General features: G+C 37.7%; 1 protein-coding gene and 1 long non-coding RNA gene across 2 annotated transcripts; one reads left to right on the top strand and one right to left on the bottom strand.

The window, feature by feature from the left end:
* Nucleotides 1–12133: 12133 nt before the first annotated feature.
* Nucleotides 12134–13895, bottom strand: LOC115787064 (uncharacterized). The gene is made up of 4 exons (XR_004020477.1): nucleotides 13634–13895; nucleotides 13275–13379; nucleotides 12658–12865; nucleotides 12134–12515 (listed from the first exon to the last, which is right to left on the bottom strand). It is a non-coding gene; the product is annotated as an uncharacterized LOC115787064 (long non-coding RNA).
* Nucleotides 13896–14014: 119 nt separating this feature from the next.
* On the top strand, nucleotides 14015–17345 carry LOC115787063 (uncharacterized). Its single transcript, XM_030739637.1, has 5 exons — nucleotides 14015–14315; nucleotides 14756–14877; nucleotides 15416–15559; nucleotides 16248–16394; nucleotides 16633–17345. The coding sequence occupies exons 2-5, from the start codon at nucleotides 14760–14762 to the stop codon at nucleotides 16953–16955; spliced, it is 732 nt and encodes a 243-aa protein (XP_030595497.1). The 5' UTR covers nucleotides 14015–14315; nucleotides 14756–14759; the 3' UTR covers nucleotides 16956–17345.
* The last annotated feature ends 438 nt before the right edge of the window (nucleotides 17346–17783 follow it).

The raw sequence follows: 17783 nt of genomic DNA, 5'->3' as shown, positions 1-17783 counted from the left end.
TGGTCACTTTATTATGCAGCAGTACAATGGATAATTTCAAGCATGCATAAAACTAATAGAAAGGAATCAGAAAGTAAAGTACCTAGGTGTTTCAAAAGTGTACTGTTAAAATAACACCTTGGAATCCACAGTTTATCGAAAATTTAAACTGTTATGACAAATCTTAACTTCAGCTCCTACCAAGGACCATAGGTACTAATGACAAGGCAACCCCTGAATGCATGTTACACTGAAGTGTCATGACACAATTATACACTGCTCAAAAAAATAAAGGGAACACTTAAACAACACAAGTAACTCCAAGTAAGTCAAACTTCTGTGAAATCAAACTGTCCACTTAGGAAGCAACACTGATTGACAATCAGTTTCACATGCTGTTGTGCAAATGGAATAGACAACAGGTGGAAATTATTGGCAATTAGCAAGACACACTCAATAAAGGGGTGGTTCTGCAGGTGGGGACCACAGACCACTTCTCAGTACCTATGCTTTCTGGCTGATGTTTTGGTCACTTTTGAATGTTCGTGGTGCTTTCACACTCGTGGTAGCATGAGACGGACTCTACAACCCACACAAGTGGCTCAGGTAGTGCAGCTCATCCAGGATGGCACATCAATGCGAGCTGTGCCAAGAAGGTTTGCTGTGTCTGTCAGCGTAGTGTCCAGAGGCTGGAGGCGCTACCAGGAGACAGGCCAGTACAGAACAAAGTATTCAATGAGAATATTTCATCCATTCAGATCTAGGATGTGTTATTTGAGTGTTCCCTTTATTTTTTTGAGCAGTGTATTACAAAAATACATAAACTAAAATAAACACACAACTTTGGACCAGAGGCCTGTACTACAAAGTAATCAGTTACTGAGCTATGTTGAGCTTAAATTCAGAGTTTTCTGTTTCACAAAGGTGGTTCTTGTTTCACCTGGCTAAATCACCATGGTAACTTATACGGAGCACAGAACCTGGTTGGAGGCAGGTGATGTTCAGAGTTTTGGTTTAAAATCAAGCAGGGAAGCGCTGCCTTTTCACTGATTCTTTTATTTGCAACATGCAAGTGCAATGCAGATTCTCTGCTATAGAAATATGTTTTATATATGCAGCTTGTTAAGCCCTACCTTACTAACATCACAAGTCTTGCTGACAAGTAACAACAGTTTAAACTGTGCATTGCTTGTCACCAGAATGTACATGGATGATGCAGAAATGTATAAATATTGGATTATAATCTGCAGCTAAGTCTGTTTTACACGGATGGAATTCCAGCTACTATAGGACAGAACACATACTAAGAATACCTATCCAATGGGACAGATGGATGGATGGATGGATGGATGGATGGATGGATATTCTTGCTATGTTGAATGTGCTTCATAGTATACCTTTCTGGTGAGTCTGGGACAATTTCTCAGCTTTCACTGTCCACGTTTTCTTCTGTATGCTGGGGAGGTTTGGCCTGAGGTTTTATATATATAAATATATATATATATATATATATATATATATATATACATCTCACAAAGGCAGATTTGGGCCTGAGGGTCAAACACTGTGGTATGTAGTGGCACTTATAAAGCTATATGTAAATATCCAGTCAGTTTTCAAGGATTCTTTATTGTCATTCGGGTCACATTTATATGTAGTGTAATAAAATTTCTGTCCCAGTGTTGCCCTTAAAGAAGAATAAATATAAATAAAAAGTAACAATAATATAAAAGAAAACACACAAAACACACACACACACACACACACACACACACACACACACATATATATATATATATATATATATATATATATATATATATATATATATATATATATATATACACATACATACATACATACATACATACATACATAACTGAATAAATACAAACAATGTACTGTACAATAAGAGTTTGAGATGTAGTAAAGGTAGTGACACTTGGTGCCACAGCAGTGATAATTGTGCATTGACAGCAGCATGAGTGTGTGCAAAGATTGATGGAGGGAGAGCAGTGCAGCTCCACCAGAGTTCAGCAGTCTTACAGCTACAGGGAAGAAGCTGTTCCTCAATCTGGTGGTCCTGCTCTTAATGCTCCTCAGCCTCCTACCTGAGGGGAGTGGAACAAAAAGTGTGTGTGCTGGGTGTGTGGGGTCCTTCAGGATGCAAGTGGCCCTTTTCCTGCATCCTGAAGGATGCATCCTGACTTCAACAGTCCTCTGTGCTGCCTTCACCACCCTCTGCAGAGCTTTCTTCTCTGTCACAGAGCAGCTGTGTGCCACACAATGATGCAGGAGCCCAAGACGCTCGCCACCACACATCTGTAGAATGGGGAGAGGAGTGAGGCTGGTGTGCCTTCCTGACCAGACCGGAAGTGTTGTTGCCCCAGGTAAGGTTGTTACTCAGGTGTACATCCAAGTACCTGTAGCTGGAGACTACTTCCACTGCAGATCCTCCCATGTGCAAGTGTAACACTTCACTGCCTCACCTTGAACTGTATGTCTGAAACGGACTCCTAATCGGCTGCAGTTAAGTATTAACTATCATTATTTGTCTTCTAGGGCGTTTTCTGTGGGGCACTGGGTATACAATTTTGTTATTGTATAATATAGCTTTTTCAATTCAATTCAGTTTTATTTATATAGCTTCAAATCACAACAAACTGTCATCTCAAGGCACATTATATTGTAAGGTAAGGACCCTACAATAATTACAATTTCAAACAGCTTCAACTTAATATATGGATCACAGACAAAAAAAATTGGCCAATGAGCAGGATTTCTGGAGCAGACGACTGAGTAGGTTTTGGCAGTTTTTTTTTTGTTTTTATGTAGACAAATGTTTGTGTGCCCAGTTTGTTCAAACTCACTGTGATACCTGAGATGTAGGCAAACATAAAGTGAAAGTTTTGGTGGGTGTAAATTTGGTAGAAAATATGCATATAATCTTTCTGGGGATCTTAGTCTGCATTAGATTGTTTCCATGCAGATGTTAAGTGAAGATAATGAAATACCCTCCAAACAATAAAAAAAAGTTAAATCTACTGATATATCCTATTGCAGGTCAGGAACAGACTGCACTAATAATCAGGTGTATTTAAAAAAAACAAACAAGAAAAAAATTTTTTTTTCACACATAGCAACTGAACAAAGTCAGCACAACAGAATTCAAGCAAGAAAGCTCATGTATCAGACAAGTGTGATTTCTCTGCTTGGCAAAACTTCATCAGATACTTCCTACACTGCTCTAAATAACTAATAATTCATGGATCATTATGCCACCATAGGCCTGGATCTTCTGTTATTATAAGGCAGCATATATATTTCCAGTTGAAGCATCAAAATACTGTGAAATTGTTTAGTAAAATCTGTCCGCACATTCATATGCACAACCTGACATATCTTCTTATGAGTCAATTTTGCACTTTAAAATAAGACATAACCAGCCAGGGGGAAATCTGTATCAAAGTGACAGAGGCAGACAAATGTAGTTGCATGTCTGTGTCTTATTCACATCGTCATCATCACTGTGGACATTTCACAGCCTCACTTCAGGACCTGCCTAGACATTATGATGTGATTTAATATTACTAAACTCAGCCAAATGACTTTAAGTACAGTTATGCTTTCTTCCTGTAAAATTCCTGATGCATATTTTATTCCAACTTGCATAATCCCACGAGAATTACATTTCCATTTGCACACGAAGACAAACAAGCATATGTGGTAATAACCTGAGTTATAGTGACTTCGCAACCATTCTCACTAGAGGATGGTTGATGGCGATGCAGAGCGGCTCAAATGCATGCATTAAAGCAAAGCACGAAATGCATCTTCTCCCTGATGGAGTCAGCAGACAAATGGATTTGCTTTTGGGGCATTTTCATATAGCACATCCTTGTGAATTGACCCTAAAAGCTAATAGGACAAACTGCACTGTCTTTCTCTCTCTCAGAAATTATTGTTCAAGAATGAAAAAATATGACATAGCAGCTTCAAATCATTCATGGAGAAAAAAAACAAACTTTAAATAAACTACAATTTACCAACCCCTAATGACCAATGAACTGATAAAATGAAGAGCACATCATTCTGAACTGGATAAAAAGCAGGATAGAAACTCTCAGCCTCAGAGCTTCCACTACACCACCAATGACCTGTTTAGGAGTGAGTGTAACATTTGCCACTTTAATAAAATAAAGTAAGCTATTCCATTTAACGTTCTTACATGAATTCCAGTGTTACAGCTCTGTGTCTTTAGAACTGCTCAAATCATTGTGTTTAATTGTAAACAGCTGGTCAAATGGAAACATCTGTCCAACTGTTAAAGGCCATAGAAATGGGGTGGCTGTAGCTCAGTAGGTAGAGCAGGTCACCTACTGATCGGAAGGTCAGCAGTTCAATTCCTGGCTACTCCAGGCTACATGCCAATGTATCCTTGGGCAAGATACTTAATCCCAAGTTGCTCTCCGATGCGATCATCGGAGTATGAATGTGTGTGAATGTTAGTAAACATGGAAGTGCTTGTATGAATGGGTGTGCATGGGTAAATGTAGAACGTGTTGTATAAGTGCTTTGAGTGCTCATACTGCTATATAAGAACTAGTCTATTAATTGTGTCTTGAAGTGTACCAATCTGCTGTTCCAACAACAGCAGCCATAACCCTGCATGCAACGTATCCATGACATACAATAGCTTTTTAGAGACTTGGCACAATAAATGTATCCAACATTAAAGGTCTTTGCAATTTATTTATCCTCTTTTGTTGAGTATATTGTACAATCAGGGCTGCATTCTGGTCTCAAATGCATAACTCAGTGAATAACACAAGAGGTACTCAGAGTTCTTAAGAAAGGAACAGAATACAGATGACAGCCCCTGCCTGCTGTGGGTTTTAAATCAACAATTAACCCTATTCAGACTGATGACAGATCATCTGGTTAGCTCAGGTACATTGTCCCTCAAACTGCATTATGACCTTGGATGCTTTGATTAAAATAAAAAAATCTAATATGAACAAATAAACCTTTAGTCCATATTAATGGTATTTTGGGGTATACATTGAAACATATATATTGATAGAATGATGCAGATCCAAGATGACAGCACCCATAACACGCAGAGATATTCCTAAAAATGATAAATCCAGATTATGTTTCTAAATTGTTCCAGAAAAAGAGTTAACTTAAACTCTGACTTAGTTACCGGGGTAACAGACACAGTGAACTAAGCCTGCTGTTTCATATATTGTGAACTTAACATGAGCTCTTTTACAATCATTCATTTGTCAATATATAAGTACAGCTACAGCAATGATGTCACAGATTTATAGTCAGCTCAGAGTAAAATAGTCTCCATTCAACTCTGTAACTCTGTGGACATTAATGCAGTCAGACTGTCAGTCAGCTTCCACAAACTGGAAACATTAACTGTATGTCTGTAGCATCACTGTTTATATCAAACTTATCTGTATGAAACTGTTCAGACTACATTTCATGTTGAAATTTGTTTGCAGATTGTGAGTCAGTAATTATGTCAAACAACATTTTGAAAAGTACCGTGTCTGAAATTCAATCTGCCCTTCACACATTTAGATAAACATATTTACCCAGTAATGGCAAAAAAGAAAGAAAGAAATTCTCTATTTAAAATTTTTATATTAAAAATTATATATTTTATATTAAACTTTTATTCTGTCTGTGATGATAACAGAGCGGACCAAGTTGATTAAATGACCCTTTTCTTCTCTCCTATTTTTAAGATAAATATCATGGTCAGCACTGACACGTGTTCATGTTCCTCCATCCGCTGGGTTAAAATGGAGGCGTTGTTTTTTACTAACCTGTTGCCATGGTGAATCGTGGTTGAACTTTTCTTTCTCCAATCACGCACGTCCTTAAATCACAGTGAACTTACTCAGAGCTGATTACTTCGATCAGCTGTTCTGGAACAGGAAACTCAGAGTTTACATTTAAACTCAGAGTCTGTTGAACCTGCTTCCTGGATTGAGGCCCTGTCTGTAAAAGTCACCGCACACCACTGTTTAGAAGAACTGTGACAGAAATAACCCACTACAGCTAGTGTTTTTGTCATGAAAGGCCGTATGGCAGGCCGGCAGGATTTCAGACCCAAATGCAGAACATGCAAGACGGGAATAAAGTCAAAAAACAGCTTTAATGCTGCACGCAAACAAAACACAAAACAAAGACTGGCCAGGAACAAGGAGTCCAAAACTAGGGAAACAAAAGCAGGAAGAAACACAATCATGAGAGATGAGGGAGGACGCAGCAAAGAACTAAGAAAAGCTGAGGGAATAAATACACAAGGTGATGTGGGCGAAACAGGAGACACCTGAGAGGATAGCTGAACTTAATAGATGACAAAGTATATATATTTCTATAGTGGTTATTTTATTATTTTGCAGTACTGTATGCATTTTTTACTCATGTTTTCCAAAGATTGCATTATTTTATTCATTCTTTTTGGTGTTGTTTGGTCTTGGTTTTCATGTAGGCTGAATGATCAGGTTTCGATTGGCTGCAAGTTGGTTTCATCACACAGACCTGCCAAGTCTGGCGGGTTCCTTATTTTTCAGGCTCAAGTGTTTTTTCATAACAATTATAGGTACAGATATTTCCTCAATTCCATTTCTCAGTTTTTCACTATGTGTGAAAACCAGAAAGTTTCTCTCAGGTAACCTTGTGTACAGATCTGTTACAGTCAGTGAGCAAAAAAAAAAAAATGTGACTTTGACTTGAAAAACAAAAAGTGTGTATTTATGTGGCAACTCCCATTTATTCATAGCTGTAGCCCCCAGTGATCTAGAGGCTGCGGCTTGGTGGGGAAAGTCTCAGGTGTGAATGAGTGAAACATGATTACCACAAAGTCCTGATCATGAGACTAAACTTTTCCAGTGACTGTTTTAGCCATGGTTGCATATTTCATATACTACAACAAAGTCAGGAGTCAAACTGCCTCCATGCTGAGTCCCCAGTTGCCAAAGCAATGATTGTTGAGCAATTCCCACGAGTTGAAGCAGGCATTGCCATTATTTTTGGAATATCTGAAAAAAAAATGTTTTTATATCTCAAGCTACCATGAGTTCTAATTTCATCTGGCAGTGAATCCACCCTGCTCCACTGTCGAGCTCCCTCTGCTTCTCACCTTGTCCTAATGTCAACACTGGTTAGAAACTAATGAGTGACTAACAGCTCACACTCCACACTTCCTGCATTCATGCAGTTATCCCAAGTGGCAGTGAGATAGCACACCAACCATTGCCTGATGATGGACAAACCATCTCCCCACTTCCTCCTTTCCTCTCCTATCTCATTCACCCACGTGCACAAGCACATGCATGGTTCTTCATTACCTGCTGTTCAGCTGGTTCTGATCACAGCTCCAGTCATGCACTGTCAGTGGCATGCTGGTTATGCATAGCCTCTCATTAGCCTCACCCTCTCCACCCCCTTTGCTGCCCTCTGTCCTTTGTCACTCTTTGATTCCCTCTGTCCCGTGTTTCCTCATTAGGCCTTGCCATTTGCTTTCTGCTGCTACACTGCTGTTTCTAAATGTGCATGTGCATGCATGATATCTGTGTCTCGCCGTTTCTTCTTTGAGCTTAGTAATTTGTGTAGTGCAAAAGCAGCTACACCCACTGAAGGAGCAGAGAGTGAAAGAGCTGTGTTTCTCTTACTTCCAGCTGTTGACAGTGAAAAAATAGTCTTATGATGGTGAAGAAAAATCTAGAGGACTAAATAAAGAAAAAATACAGAATTATAAAACAACATCATACTGGATGATTACAGATGCATATTAAACCATTCCACAACTTAACCAACAGTAATATCCTCTCAGTTTATTCAATATCTGGACTTGTTTAAAGTTTAGATAACACAACAACTAATGCCTGGTTCAACTCTGTTTCATGCTTTTGTTTTATTTCAGCCAACTAAATGAAGTAGGAAATTGGAAAAAAAAAAATTCTGGTTGTGCTTCAGTCAGTTTTCTTCTTCTTCTAGCAAATCATCTGCCTCCATTGCACTCTATCCCTACCATCCTCCTTCATCAAACCAGACATGTGACTATATCCATGAACCTCCTCTGTGGTCTCTCTTTTTCCTCCTGCCTGGCAGCTCTATATTCAACACCCTTTCCATCCTCAGCACGTATCCAAACCATCTCTGCTTGCTTATTCATATAAAGACTACATAGTACTTTGTCTCCAAACTGACTGACCTGAACTGTAACTCATTTCCATCCTGGTTACTCCCAAAGAAAATCACCACCCTCACCTTGGACCCATCTGTCACTGCTAGAGCACACCTCACCACTGTCTCACTGTCCTCATACACGTCCTGCACCACCCTCACATACTTCTCTGTGAGGAGATAGAGCAGGTTGTCTGCTAATCAGAAGGTTGGTGGTTTGATCTGTGGGCAAGATACTGAACCCTGAGTTCCTCCCAAAGCATCCGTTGGAGTGCAAGTGTGTAAACATTAAGTTTGAGTGTGCGTGATTAGGTAAAGAAAAAAGCACTTGTATAAATGTGTTTGTGAATGCATGAATTTGGCTTGTAGTAAGAAAGTGCTATGAATGCTTTAATTCGGTAGAAAAGCACTATATAAGTACCAGTCCATTCACCACTCCTGACTTTCCTCATACAGTATCACAGCTCCTTTCAGCACCCAATCATATGCTTTTCTAGCTCCACAAAGACACAGTGCAACTTCTTGTGACCTTCTCTGTACTTCTTCATCAACACTCAAAGCAAACATAGCATCGTAGTGCTCTTTCTCGGCATACTGCTCACTGATTATCACCTATCCCCTCACCTAGCCTCAACAATTCTTTTCCGCAGTTGATATGGCCTATCGGCATTTCTCTGTGGTTACCACAGCTCTGCACATCACCCTTGTTCTGGAAAAGCAGTGCACTTCTTCTCCATTTCTCAGGCATCCTACAGTATCACTCATATTTCCACTCAGAGCTCTTACTCGGTTGTGCTCGACTTTGTCTTTAACATGGCATCACATGCAAGGAGAGAAGGCCTCACAGAAAGCAACATATGAGGTTTTTCCGTTTGAAGGTACCCGTAGACTGATATAAGACAGAGAATGATAACTCAGATCCTGGGAAAGTGTAAAACAGAAATGAGCGCAAGCTCATTCTATGAATGAGGCAGAGATCGAATAATAGTACAGTTTAGATTTTATAGTCAGCACACATAAATGGAGCGTGGATGAGAGCTGAGTATACACAGGCAGCGGAGGAGAAAATACAGCTGCAACTTTATTTACTGAGAGGGTGGCTAAGAGCTGGAATGAGTCAGAGCCAATAATAAGTAGGTTTCTGTTCCAGTCTCTACATGCACACACTGTGCTACAGATAAAATTATACTTCCAAGATCCCCAGTGATTAAAAAGAAAGAACACTGCAAATGTACAACGTGTATGCTGCATAGCCAATTGAAGTTATACTTAGTAGGCGACTTCAGAGTAAAAGGTGACTAAAAGCTTGATTTCAAAAAGTGATGATGGACTGAAAGAAGCACAGATGAAAGTACTCCAGAATCTGACACATCACCATTATAAAGTTCAAGCACAAAATATAAGCACCAAATGTGTTTGGCCAGTTACTTCTTTATTGTAACAATGCTTCCTGGCAATTAATCTTATACCAATGGAAAGTCTGTTTATTTCCCCTTAAATAGTGAGGGAGATGCTGTGGTTGAGCAGCAGAGTTGAGTATTTGGGTTGTGCCCATGAGAAACTTGTCAAATCTTCTCTGCCAATACCAAACAGCTTATTCTGCTATTGACTCTGTATTTAAAAGGAAAATACAGACAAGATATTTCCTTGCATTTGCACAATATTTTTAAAAGTAAAAACATCTTGTCTCAGAATGATACTGAAAAACGAATTCCTGCATTTATTACTGGACTATTGCAATTCATTACAATCTAACTACTGTCTACCTAAAAGCTCCCCGAAAAGTCTTCAGCTGATCCAAAATGCTGCAGCTAGAGTACTGACAGGGACCAGAAAGAGAGAGCATATGTCTCCCATTATTGGCTTCTCTTCATTGGCTCTCTGTTAAATACAGAATAGAATTTAAAATCCTTCTTCTCACATGAATAGTTCCTATGATGTACTGAGTGTTTCTTTTCATTCACCTCTTTTTACACCATTTGTGTTTATGCATCATTCTGCCTTTAATCATCAATTATTATTAATCTCTCTCTCTCTCTCTTCCACAGCACATCTTTTGTCCTGTCTCTCTCCCCTCAGCCCCAACCAGTCACAGCAGATGGCTGCCCCTCCCTGAGCCTGGTTCTGCTGGATGATTCTTCCTGTTAAAAGGGAGTTTTTCCTTCCCACTGTTGCCAAGTGCTTGCTCATACGGGGTCGTTTGATTGTTGGGGTTTTCTTTGTATAATTGCAGGGTCTGTTATTTAACTGCCTTGAGGTGACTGTTTGTTGTGATTTGTTGCTATATAAATAAATAAATTGGGTAGCACTTTCTATTACAGCTCGGTAATAATGTGGTAATAAGGGGGTAATAATGGGGTAACAAGCTGGAAACAAAAGGTAATAATGGGGTAATATACAGGACATTATCATCCAATTACCAAGGTAATTACCAGCTAATATCCAAGTAATACCACTAGTAACAACAGCGAAAAAGCTGGAAACAGAAGGTAATAATGAGGAAATTTAACGGTTATTGCCATCCAATTATCAAGGTAATTACCAGCTAATATCAAGTAATACTGCTGGTAACAACAGCGGTTACAATTGAGTAATATTCCACTGAAATTTATGTAAATGGATCGTAAGGCCCCCAAAACTGATGGTAATGCTGTGGAAACAGAGATATGCCCATGAGGCTAAACCCTTTAGTAATAGTAGCTTAAAAATGTGGTAAAAATATTGTATGGAGATAGCAATAAGGAAGTAATGTTTATGCATTTAACTTTTCATAATTTTTAATAAATTGTAATAAACGCAAAATTATGAAGTAATATTGGCTAATGTTTTAACATAATAGGATGGTATTACCATGTTATAAGGCTTGAATTAATTATACCTTAGGTTCTCAGCATTCTGCTTTGCTTAATAGCCTAAATATTATGCTTAATGCTTTGGCTTATTAAATGGAAATATTTATGGTAATTTCTTTGTAATAAGCAGGAATCAGGGCTGCAAAATGCAAAACCGACTGTTTCTATGCAATAACCTATTTAAGTAAACTACAAAAAGTGTGAGCATTATCTGGAAATGCTCATGGTAGTTTCTGTGTATTAAGCAGGAATCAGGGCTGCAAAATGCAAAACCGACTGTTTCTATGCAATAACCTATTAAAGCAAACTACAAGAAGTGTGAGCATTATCTGGAAATAATGGTGGTAGGTTCTGTGTAATAAGCAAGAATCAGGCTTGTAAACTGACTGTATTTATTGCCAAGTTAATCACTGAATAAAACAAAAGTCAAGAGTTCTGATGATGAACTGGAAACACATGGAAAATGCTAAACTACCTGTTTGAAAAACATTAAGTATTAGATTTAAAAAAATAAACATGCATAAAACACTCATTAAAAGCTCGCTGGAAAATAACTGCATTGTATTTGTTTGAGGATCACAATATTAAGCATAGCTAAGAGGTCTATTTAAAATAGTTTTTGAAATTGCATAGGAGTGTAGAAGTCACAGCACATTTTATATCTGGATGACAATGGAATACATATTTTAAATGTCCAATACACAAAAACAAAATGCCATCCATCTATGCATTTTTTCCAGGGGAGCTGGACCCTGTCTCAGCTGTCATTTGCGGGAGATGGGCTACACATTGGACAGGTCACCAGTCTGTCATCGGGCTAATGCCGAGACGAACTATTCACATTTACAACTAGGGTCAATTTACACAGTCAGACCTAGAGCTAATCACCAATTTATCTAACCCCATGCATGACTGTGGGAGGAAGCCAGAGTAGCCAGAGAGAGCCCACACAGATCTGGAGATAACATACAAACTCCATGCAAAAAGGCTCCAGCCACAGGGGTGATGTTATTGTACTGGATGTATGGCTCTTATATCCTTGAAAAGGCGACCAAGGGGTCCATTTCTGTGTTGTCTACTCAGCCAGTAGTTCCACTCAATAAAATGTAGGATCTCTCTCAGTGACTTCTCAGTCATGTTGCCTCTGAAACGGTACACCTCTTGCTTAAAGGTTCTCCAGGACCTTTCTATATGCTGGGTATGTGCTCCTGTAGCAGGGTGAACAAAAAACCTCTGGTGATTGACTTGGTAGTGTATATACCCATGTTGCCTCAGTCTGCAGTAGGAACGCCAAGAGTCACTCAAAATTGTACTTGCAGGTCTAACATATCGCTGTATAATAGGAAGTAGTCTTTCAGAATTTCGTCTGCGAACAAATTTCAACACAGGCCTCCTTCTCCGTTGATTGACTTCCAACAATCCAAAAACCCAGCCTCTCCTGCGCCAAGTAGCACCAAATCGCCCGCGTGCATACTGAAAAATTAGAAGTTTTTGGAAAGAGGACAGTGTTAAGGCATGATTTATTTGCAGTTGTCTGAACAACAATTTCATAGATACAGATGTACCTATCACCATTATTCACCAATTAATATCTTAAATAAATTCATATCTTTACCTTTCTCTTGTGACAAAACTTGCTCTCATCAATGACAACAAAACCATGTCTTCCACCTATTCTCATTTTCCCCATCCTCTTCAGGTGCTTAACTGCTTGCACACACACCCTCCTTAGTGTCTTGGACATCTTGGACAAAGTGCGGCTGCTTCCACAGACTCCCTCTTCAATTAAGTCCACTTGCCTCAGTCTTAGCCCTTGTGCAAACCTGCAGCAATGTAGTAAACCTATATGAATAATGTTAATGTGATATTAACACAGTTTATTACTGACTTCTTAATCATGTAAAAGGTGTTACTGTTATGTCACATGTATGAAATTATTATAAAATAATAATGTGGTAGAATAGAAGGGATATTACTAAAGGTGGTTCTACACACTACTTAATCATGGGGTGTACTTAGTTAGTACTTAATTTTCATATACTGCTTCTTCATTTTTGCGTAGCTTTTATTAAATAAATAATGAAATGTTGTTGCTGCTCATTCAAGGTTGCATTTACCTAATTTTACAACAGTTTGTGTTTAATATTATGCTATGAGTCAAAATAGTTTACTACATGCAGTACATATGTACTTACTGTTTATCATGACTATATGTATGTCTGTGTAACAAACCTATGCATGAACATCATCCAAGAAGTCAAGGAGGAGCGAGAGCCTGAGAAAATAGACCCATCTCTTATGGATTTGGACATGAATCTATTATGTCTTCGACACACCCTTTGAACAAAATATGCCATTTGGTAAAACATAATGAATACATGAATTAATACATTAAATATCAATAAACAACAATAATAATATTTTAAATTTTTGTGACTGTGCTGATTAGCTGATGGTATTTTACAAAATGTCTTACTAAAGTACTTTCAAAGTACTCTCCAAATGCAAATAACTAACCTAGAAATGTGTAATTCAGGCATATGGAAGACATAGGTCAAATTTAAGAAATTTATAGGAAATCAAGAACTTACCAGCGATATCCATCTCTTGTGTTGCCACCTTTTCTCATTTTCATTTTTCTTTCACACAGAGAGCATCTCTTCTTTTTTGAGAGTAATTTCAGTTTTTGAAGCCATTTTATAAGTACAAGCTTCTTCTTATTTCCCCTTTGTGTTATGTTTAATAATTTTTCAGCGGTGTTCATGTTGAATAGACTGCAAGTCGAGTATGAATCACATACTGGCGCCAGATAGTAAAGCAGCTGTCTGGTCCGTCAGTTAATGGTCCCCCATTCACTCTGCTTCCACGGCAGTAAGAAAAGTAAATAAAAAATAATAAATAACTTCATTCTTTAAGTGCAAAAAGCAAATTTATTTGGATTTATTGTCAATTTAGATTCAGTTAAGTGGGACAATGTACCCTGTTTTCGTTACAGCCGTAGGAGTGCCTGTGCATCACTTTAAATCTTCCCCCTCCAAACTAAGCTCTGCTGGAAAGAACCGGCTGCCAGTAGGTGGCAGACTGCGGTCTGGTGGGAATATGCACATTTTCTTTTATCTCTGGAGGAGAGAGAAAGAAGAAGTTGGCGCCAACAGCCACACTTTGCCTCCTTTTTTGGCGTACCTCACAGTTCCAAGCTGGCAAAAACCACTGGATTACAAGAGTGTCTTTGGAATAAAATCGCCATACTTTCTACTGTTGTAAGGTTGCAAGGTAAGAACATGAATTCTTAATATTACAGAAAATTATGCACATTTTTGTCTTTTTTTGATAACATGCTGTGATGTTTCGGGGTTGGCACATTTTTATTATATATATATATATATATATACATACATACAACAAAGGAACTAGTTTGTGTCAGTCTGAATCACTGTGTGGTTTATTTTGATCCTGATAATTGATGTTTTGAGGTTTGTCAAAAAATACTTGATATTGGACCATTGTGTATATGTGTAGACCCAGAGGGTTATTGGTTTATAGTCAGGTGTATTTCCTGTATCCTTATTTAAAAAAAAAAAAAAAAAAGTTAAATTCTGCACTTTGTATTTGCTTAACTATATTACTGGCTCATTATTAACGATAGCCATTAAATATTCCAAAGTTACCAGTAAACCATTGAATGTTTCCAATACAATATTCTAACATTTCAGAGCTATGCCTTTAAGAAGAAGGTACAACACAGCCAACCAGGTACATCCATCTGTGAGTGCTGATGGCAGTGCTGGATCTGCACAGGTGGAACAACTTGACAATGTAGAGGGTAAAGGAGAAAGTAAGTATACAATCTTATCCACAAGCATTAATTGACTACACTCATGTAGGCTTTTTCAGTATGACACCTTTAATGCACCAGTATTTATAAATCACTACCCCCTAATTCTATACTCCTCTCAAACTTCCTACAGTTCACTATTAAGTCTTCAAAAATACAGGGGGAAAATACCTATCATTACTCATTTTTGTAAGCGCAAACTGTCATATATGTTAAAAAGCATTCTGTTGTAGAATTTGACTGTATTCACAAGTAAAGTTTGAAGCAAAAGTTAGTATTTATTGGCAGCCATAGACTGAAACGTAACATATATTTTAGAATCTGCTAATAACACAACAGTGAAGACACCGAAATAATTTAATTGTTGTAGAAGAAGAACATTATGGAAAAGAGAAACTCAAACAAAAAACCCAACAATGTTGCCATACATTGTATAATACAATTAAAACATCAAAATTGATTCCTTGGTTTTCATTGTATCTAAACATGTCCTTTTTCTTTTGTTTTGTGATGATATATATTTTTTTTACCATTATAGCGCCAGGAACTCCATCTACGTTGGCTCCAACTGCTACAGCAATAATTCAGCAGCTAAGAGACAAAATTACTGTCCTTGAAGATGAAAGAAATTTCCTCAGAGAACAGCTGAAAAAAGCACTGGATAACATCCCTACTACTTCAGGTGAAACACAGAAATTGTGATCTGCTTTGATTGATTGATAATTTAAAAATGCAATATGGCTTATATATATATATATATATATATATATATATATATATATATATATATATATATATATAAAAACAGAGGACACCTACAATCTAAAGCCTCATCCATTTTTTTAGAGTTTATAATCTAACCTGTTGAAGAACTTCAACTGTCAGTCATCTTCCATCAGTCCGGTCAATGAAAAAAATGGTTTGTTTTTAGAGTCGTGGCCAAAGGCTTCAGCAGTTGCAACACTAAGAAAGCAAAATTTATTTGCCAGTAACAGTTTTTGAAAAATATGAATTGCTTGCGAGTTAGCACTCTGTGTTGACCCTGCGACAGGCTAGCGACCTGTACAGGGTGTACCCTGCCTCTTGCCCTATGTCAGCTGGGAGAGGCTCCAGCCCCCCCGTGACCCTGAAAAGGATAAGCGGAAGAGAATGGATGGATGGATGGATGGACGGACGAATTGTTTGTGATAGATTTTCACTGTGTCATAGACACATTTATAAATAATTTAATATAAACATGTAAAAGTAGATGGATACAAAACTTTGTGCCATTGTCACAACTTTTGATCACAACTGTATACTCCACTTGTCTCTTTTTCACAGTACACTTTATTTTATTTTTTTATTTATTTATTTTTTACAATTCTCAGCAAAACGACATCATTCCCCCTCAAGTTCCAGTTCCTCAGATTCATCAGCCTCAGACTCTGAGTCGTCTTCTTCACCGAGTGACGGGAAAAAGAGCAAGAAGGCCAAGAAGAAGAAGAAGAAGAAAGTGTCACAGTTTGGCAAAAGAAGTATGTTATGTAGCAGTTAACATTCTTTTTTTACATTTTTTTTTAGAAAATGTCAGATTTGCTGACACAGTCATATAGCTATGTGTCACAGTGAGTTCTGTCTTGTATGACTGCTCAGTTGTGTGATTTAACATTTTAGGTATTAAGAGTGTAAATATTGGAAACAATTCAACACATATATACTTACTTGTTCATGCCTCTGGATGTGTTGTGATTGTTTTGTTCTTGGCTTTTACAGTGAAACACCCAGAAGATGTCAAACACAGGTATATGTTTGTTCTTAAAACATTCAAGAAAACACACAGCCTGAACCGAAGTTGTGAAAAACTCAACGTGGATCGAAACACTATTGCCTACACAGCCGTCATTGCTGAAGTCCTTTTGGTAGCGGACAGCAAGGAGAAATGTAGGGTTCCACCCTTTACTGGCGGCTCACTCCTTAAGTATGCAAAAGAGGTGAAGGTTTTCCTTGATGATGAGCCAGAGTTAAGAGCAAGAATAGACAAAAAGAAAAAAGAGAGAGAGTTGTTGCCCATCTCTTACAAAATCAAAGGGAATTAGGAAGTTCTTCTTGCTTTTTTCTATTTTTTTGTCACAACCTTTTGAGAAAATGTTTGCAGTTTTAACATGAATAGTTTAGTTAATGAGAAGTCTGTTTTTTCCACCTATTTCCAGGATTGGATGATGTTTTATTAATTTCTTTGTGATAACTATTCATGTGTGATAAGTTTTTCTTTGAATATTACCCATAAGAAGTGAAACCATAGGGTTGTTTTATTGATTTACTTTGTTTTATTTTTTCGCATGTCTTTGTGTTGTTGATGTTGGTTGTTTGTTTGTATTTTCATTTTGTAAATCCTGATCTCATATCTTAGAATACAATATTTCTTTATTTACTTATGTTCAGGCATTGATCAAGTTATCATTTTTATAAGGTTGCTTCAAGTTTATCCATGTTGTGTTATACAGACATTGCTTTGTTCTTTAAGGAAAATGACAATAAAACTGCAAGTTCATGAAGGAATTTGGTCAGCATTTTTAGTTTATTATATGTAAACAAGCAGAAATTTCTTCTTGTAATCTGATGGTTTTTGCAGTTATTGCTATAGAACCTACCACCATTATTTCCAGATAATGCTCACACTTCTTGTAGTTTGCTTTAATAGGTTATTACATAGAAACAGTCGGTTTTGCATTTTGCAGCCCTGATTCCTGCTTATTACACAGAAACTACCACCATTATTTCCAGATAATGCTCACACTTGTTGTAGTTTACTTAAATAGGTTATTGCATAGAAACAGTCGGTTTTGCATTTTGCAGCCCTGATTCCTGCTTATTACACAGAAACTACCATGAGCATTTCCAGATAATGCTCACACTTGTTGCAG

The sequence above is a fragment of the Archocentrus centrarchus genome, chromosome 10 (assembly GCF_007364275.1).
Source record: "Archocentrus centrarchus isolate MPI-CPG fArcCen1 chromosome 10, fArcCen1, whole genome shotgun sequence".
NCBI classification, from domain to species: Eukaryota; Metazoa; Chordata; class Actinopteri; order Cichliformes; family Cichlidae; genus Archocentrus; species Archocentrus centrarchus.
This window is presented reverse-complemented; position numbering and strand designations above follow the sequence as displayed.

Excerpts from the sequence above, each read along its gene's own strand:
- LOC115787063 (XM_030739637.1), top strand. The coding sequence starts at position 14,760 with ATGCCTTTAAGAAGAAGGTACAACACAGCCAACCAGGTACATCCATCT. Across the intron at positions 15,560-16,247 it reads TAACATCCCTACTACTTCAG|CAAAACGACATCATTCCCCC; the intron begins GTGAAACACAGA and ends TACAATTCTCAG. Across the intron at positions 16,395-16,632 it reads GTCACAGTTTGGCAAAAGAA|TGAAACACCCAGAAGATGTC; the intron begins GTATGTTATGTA and ends TGGCTTTTACAG.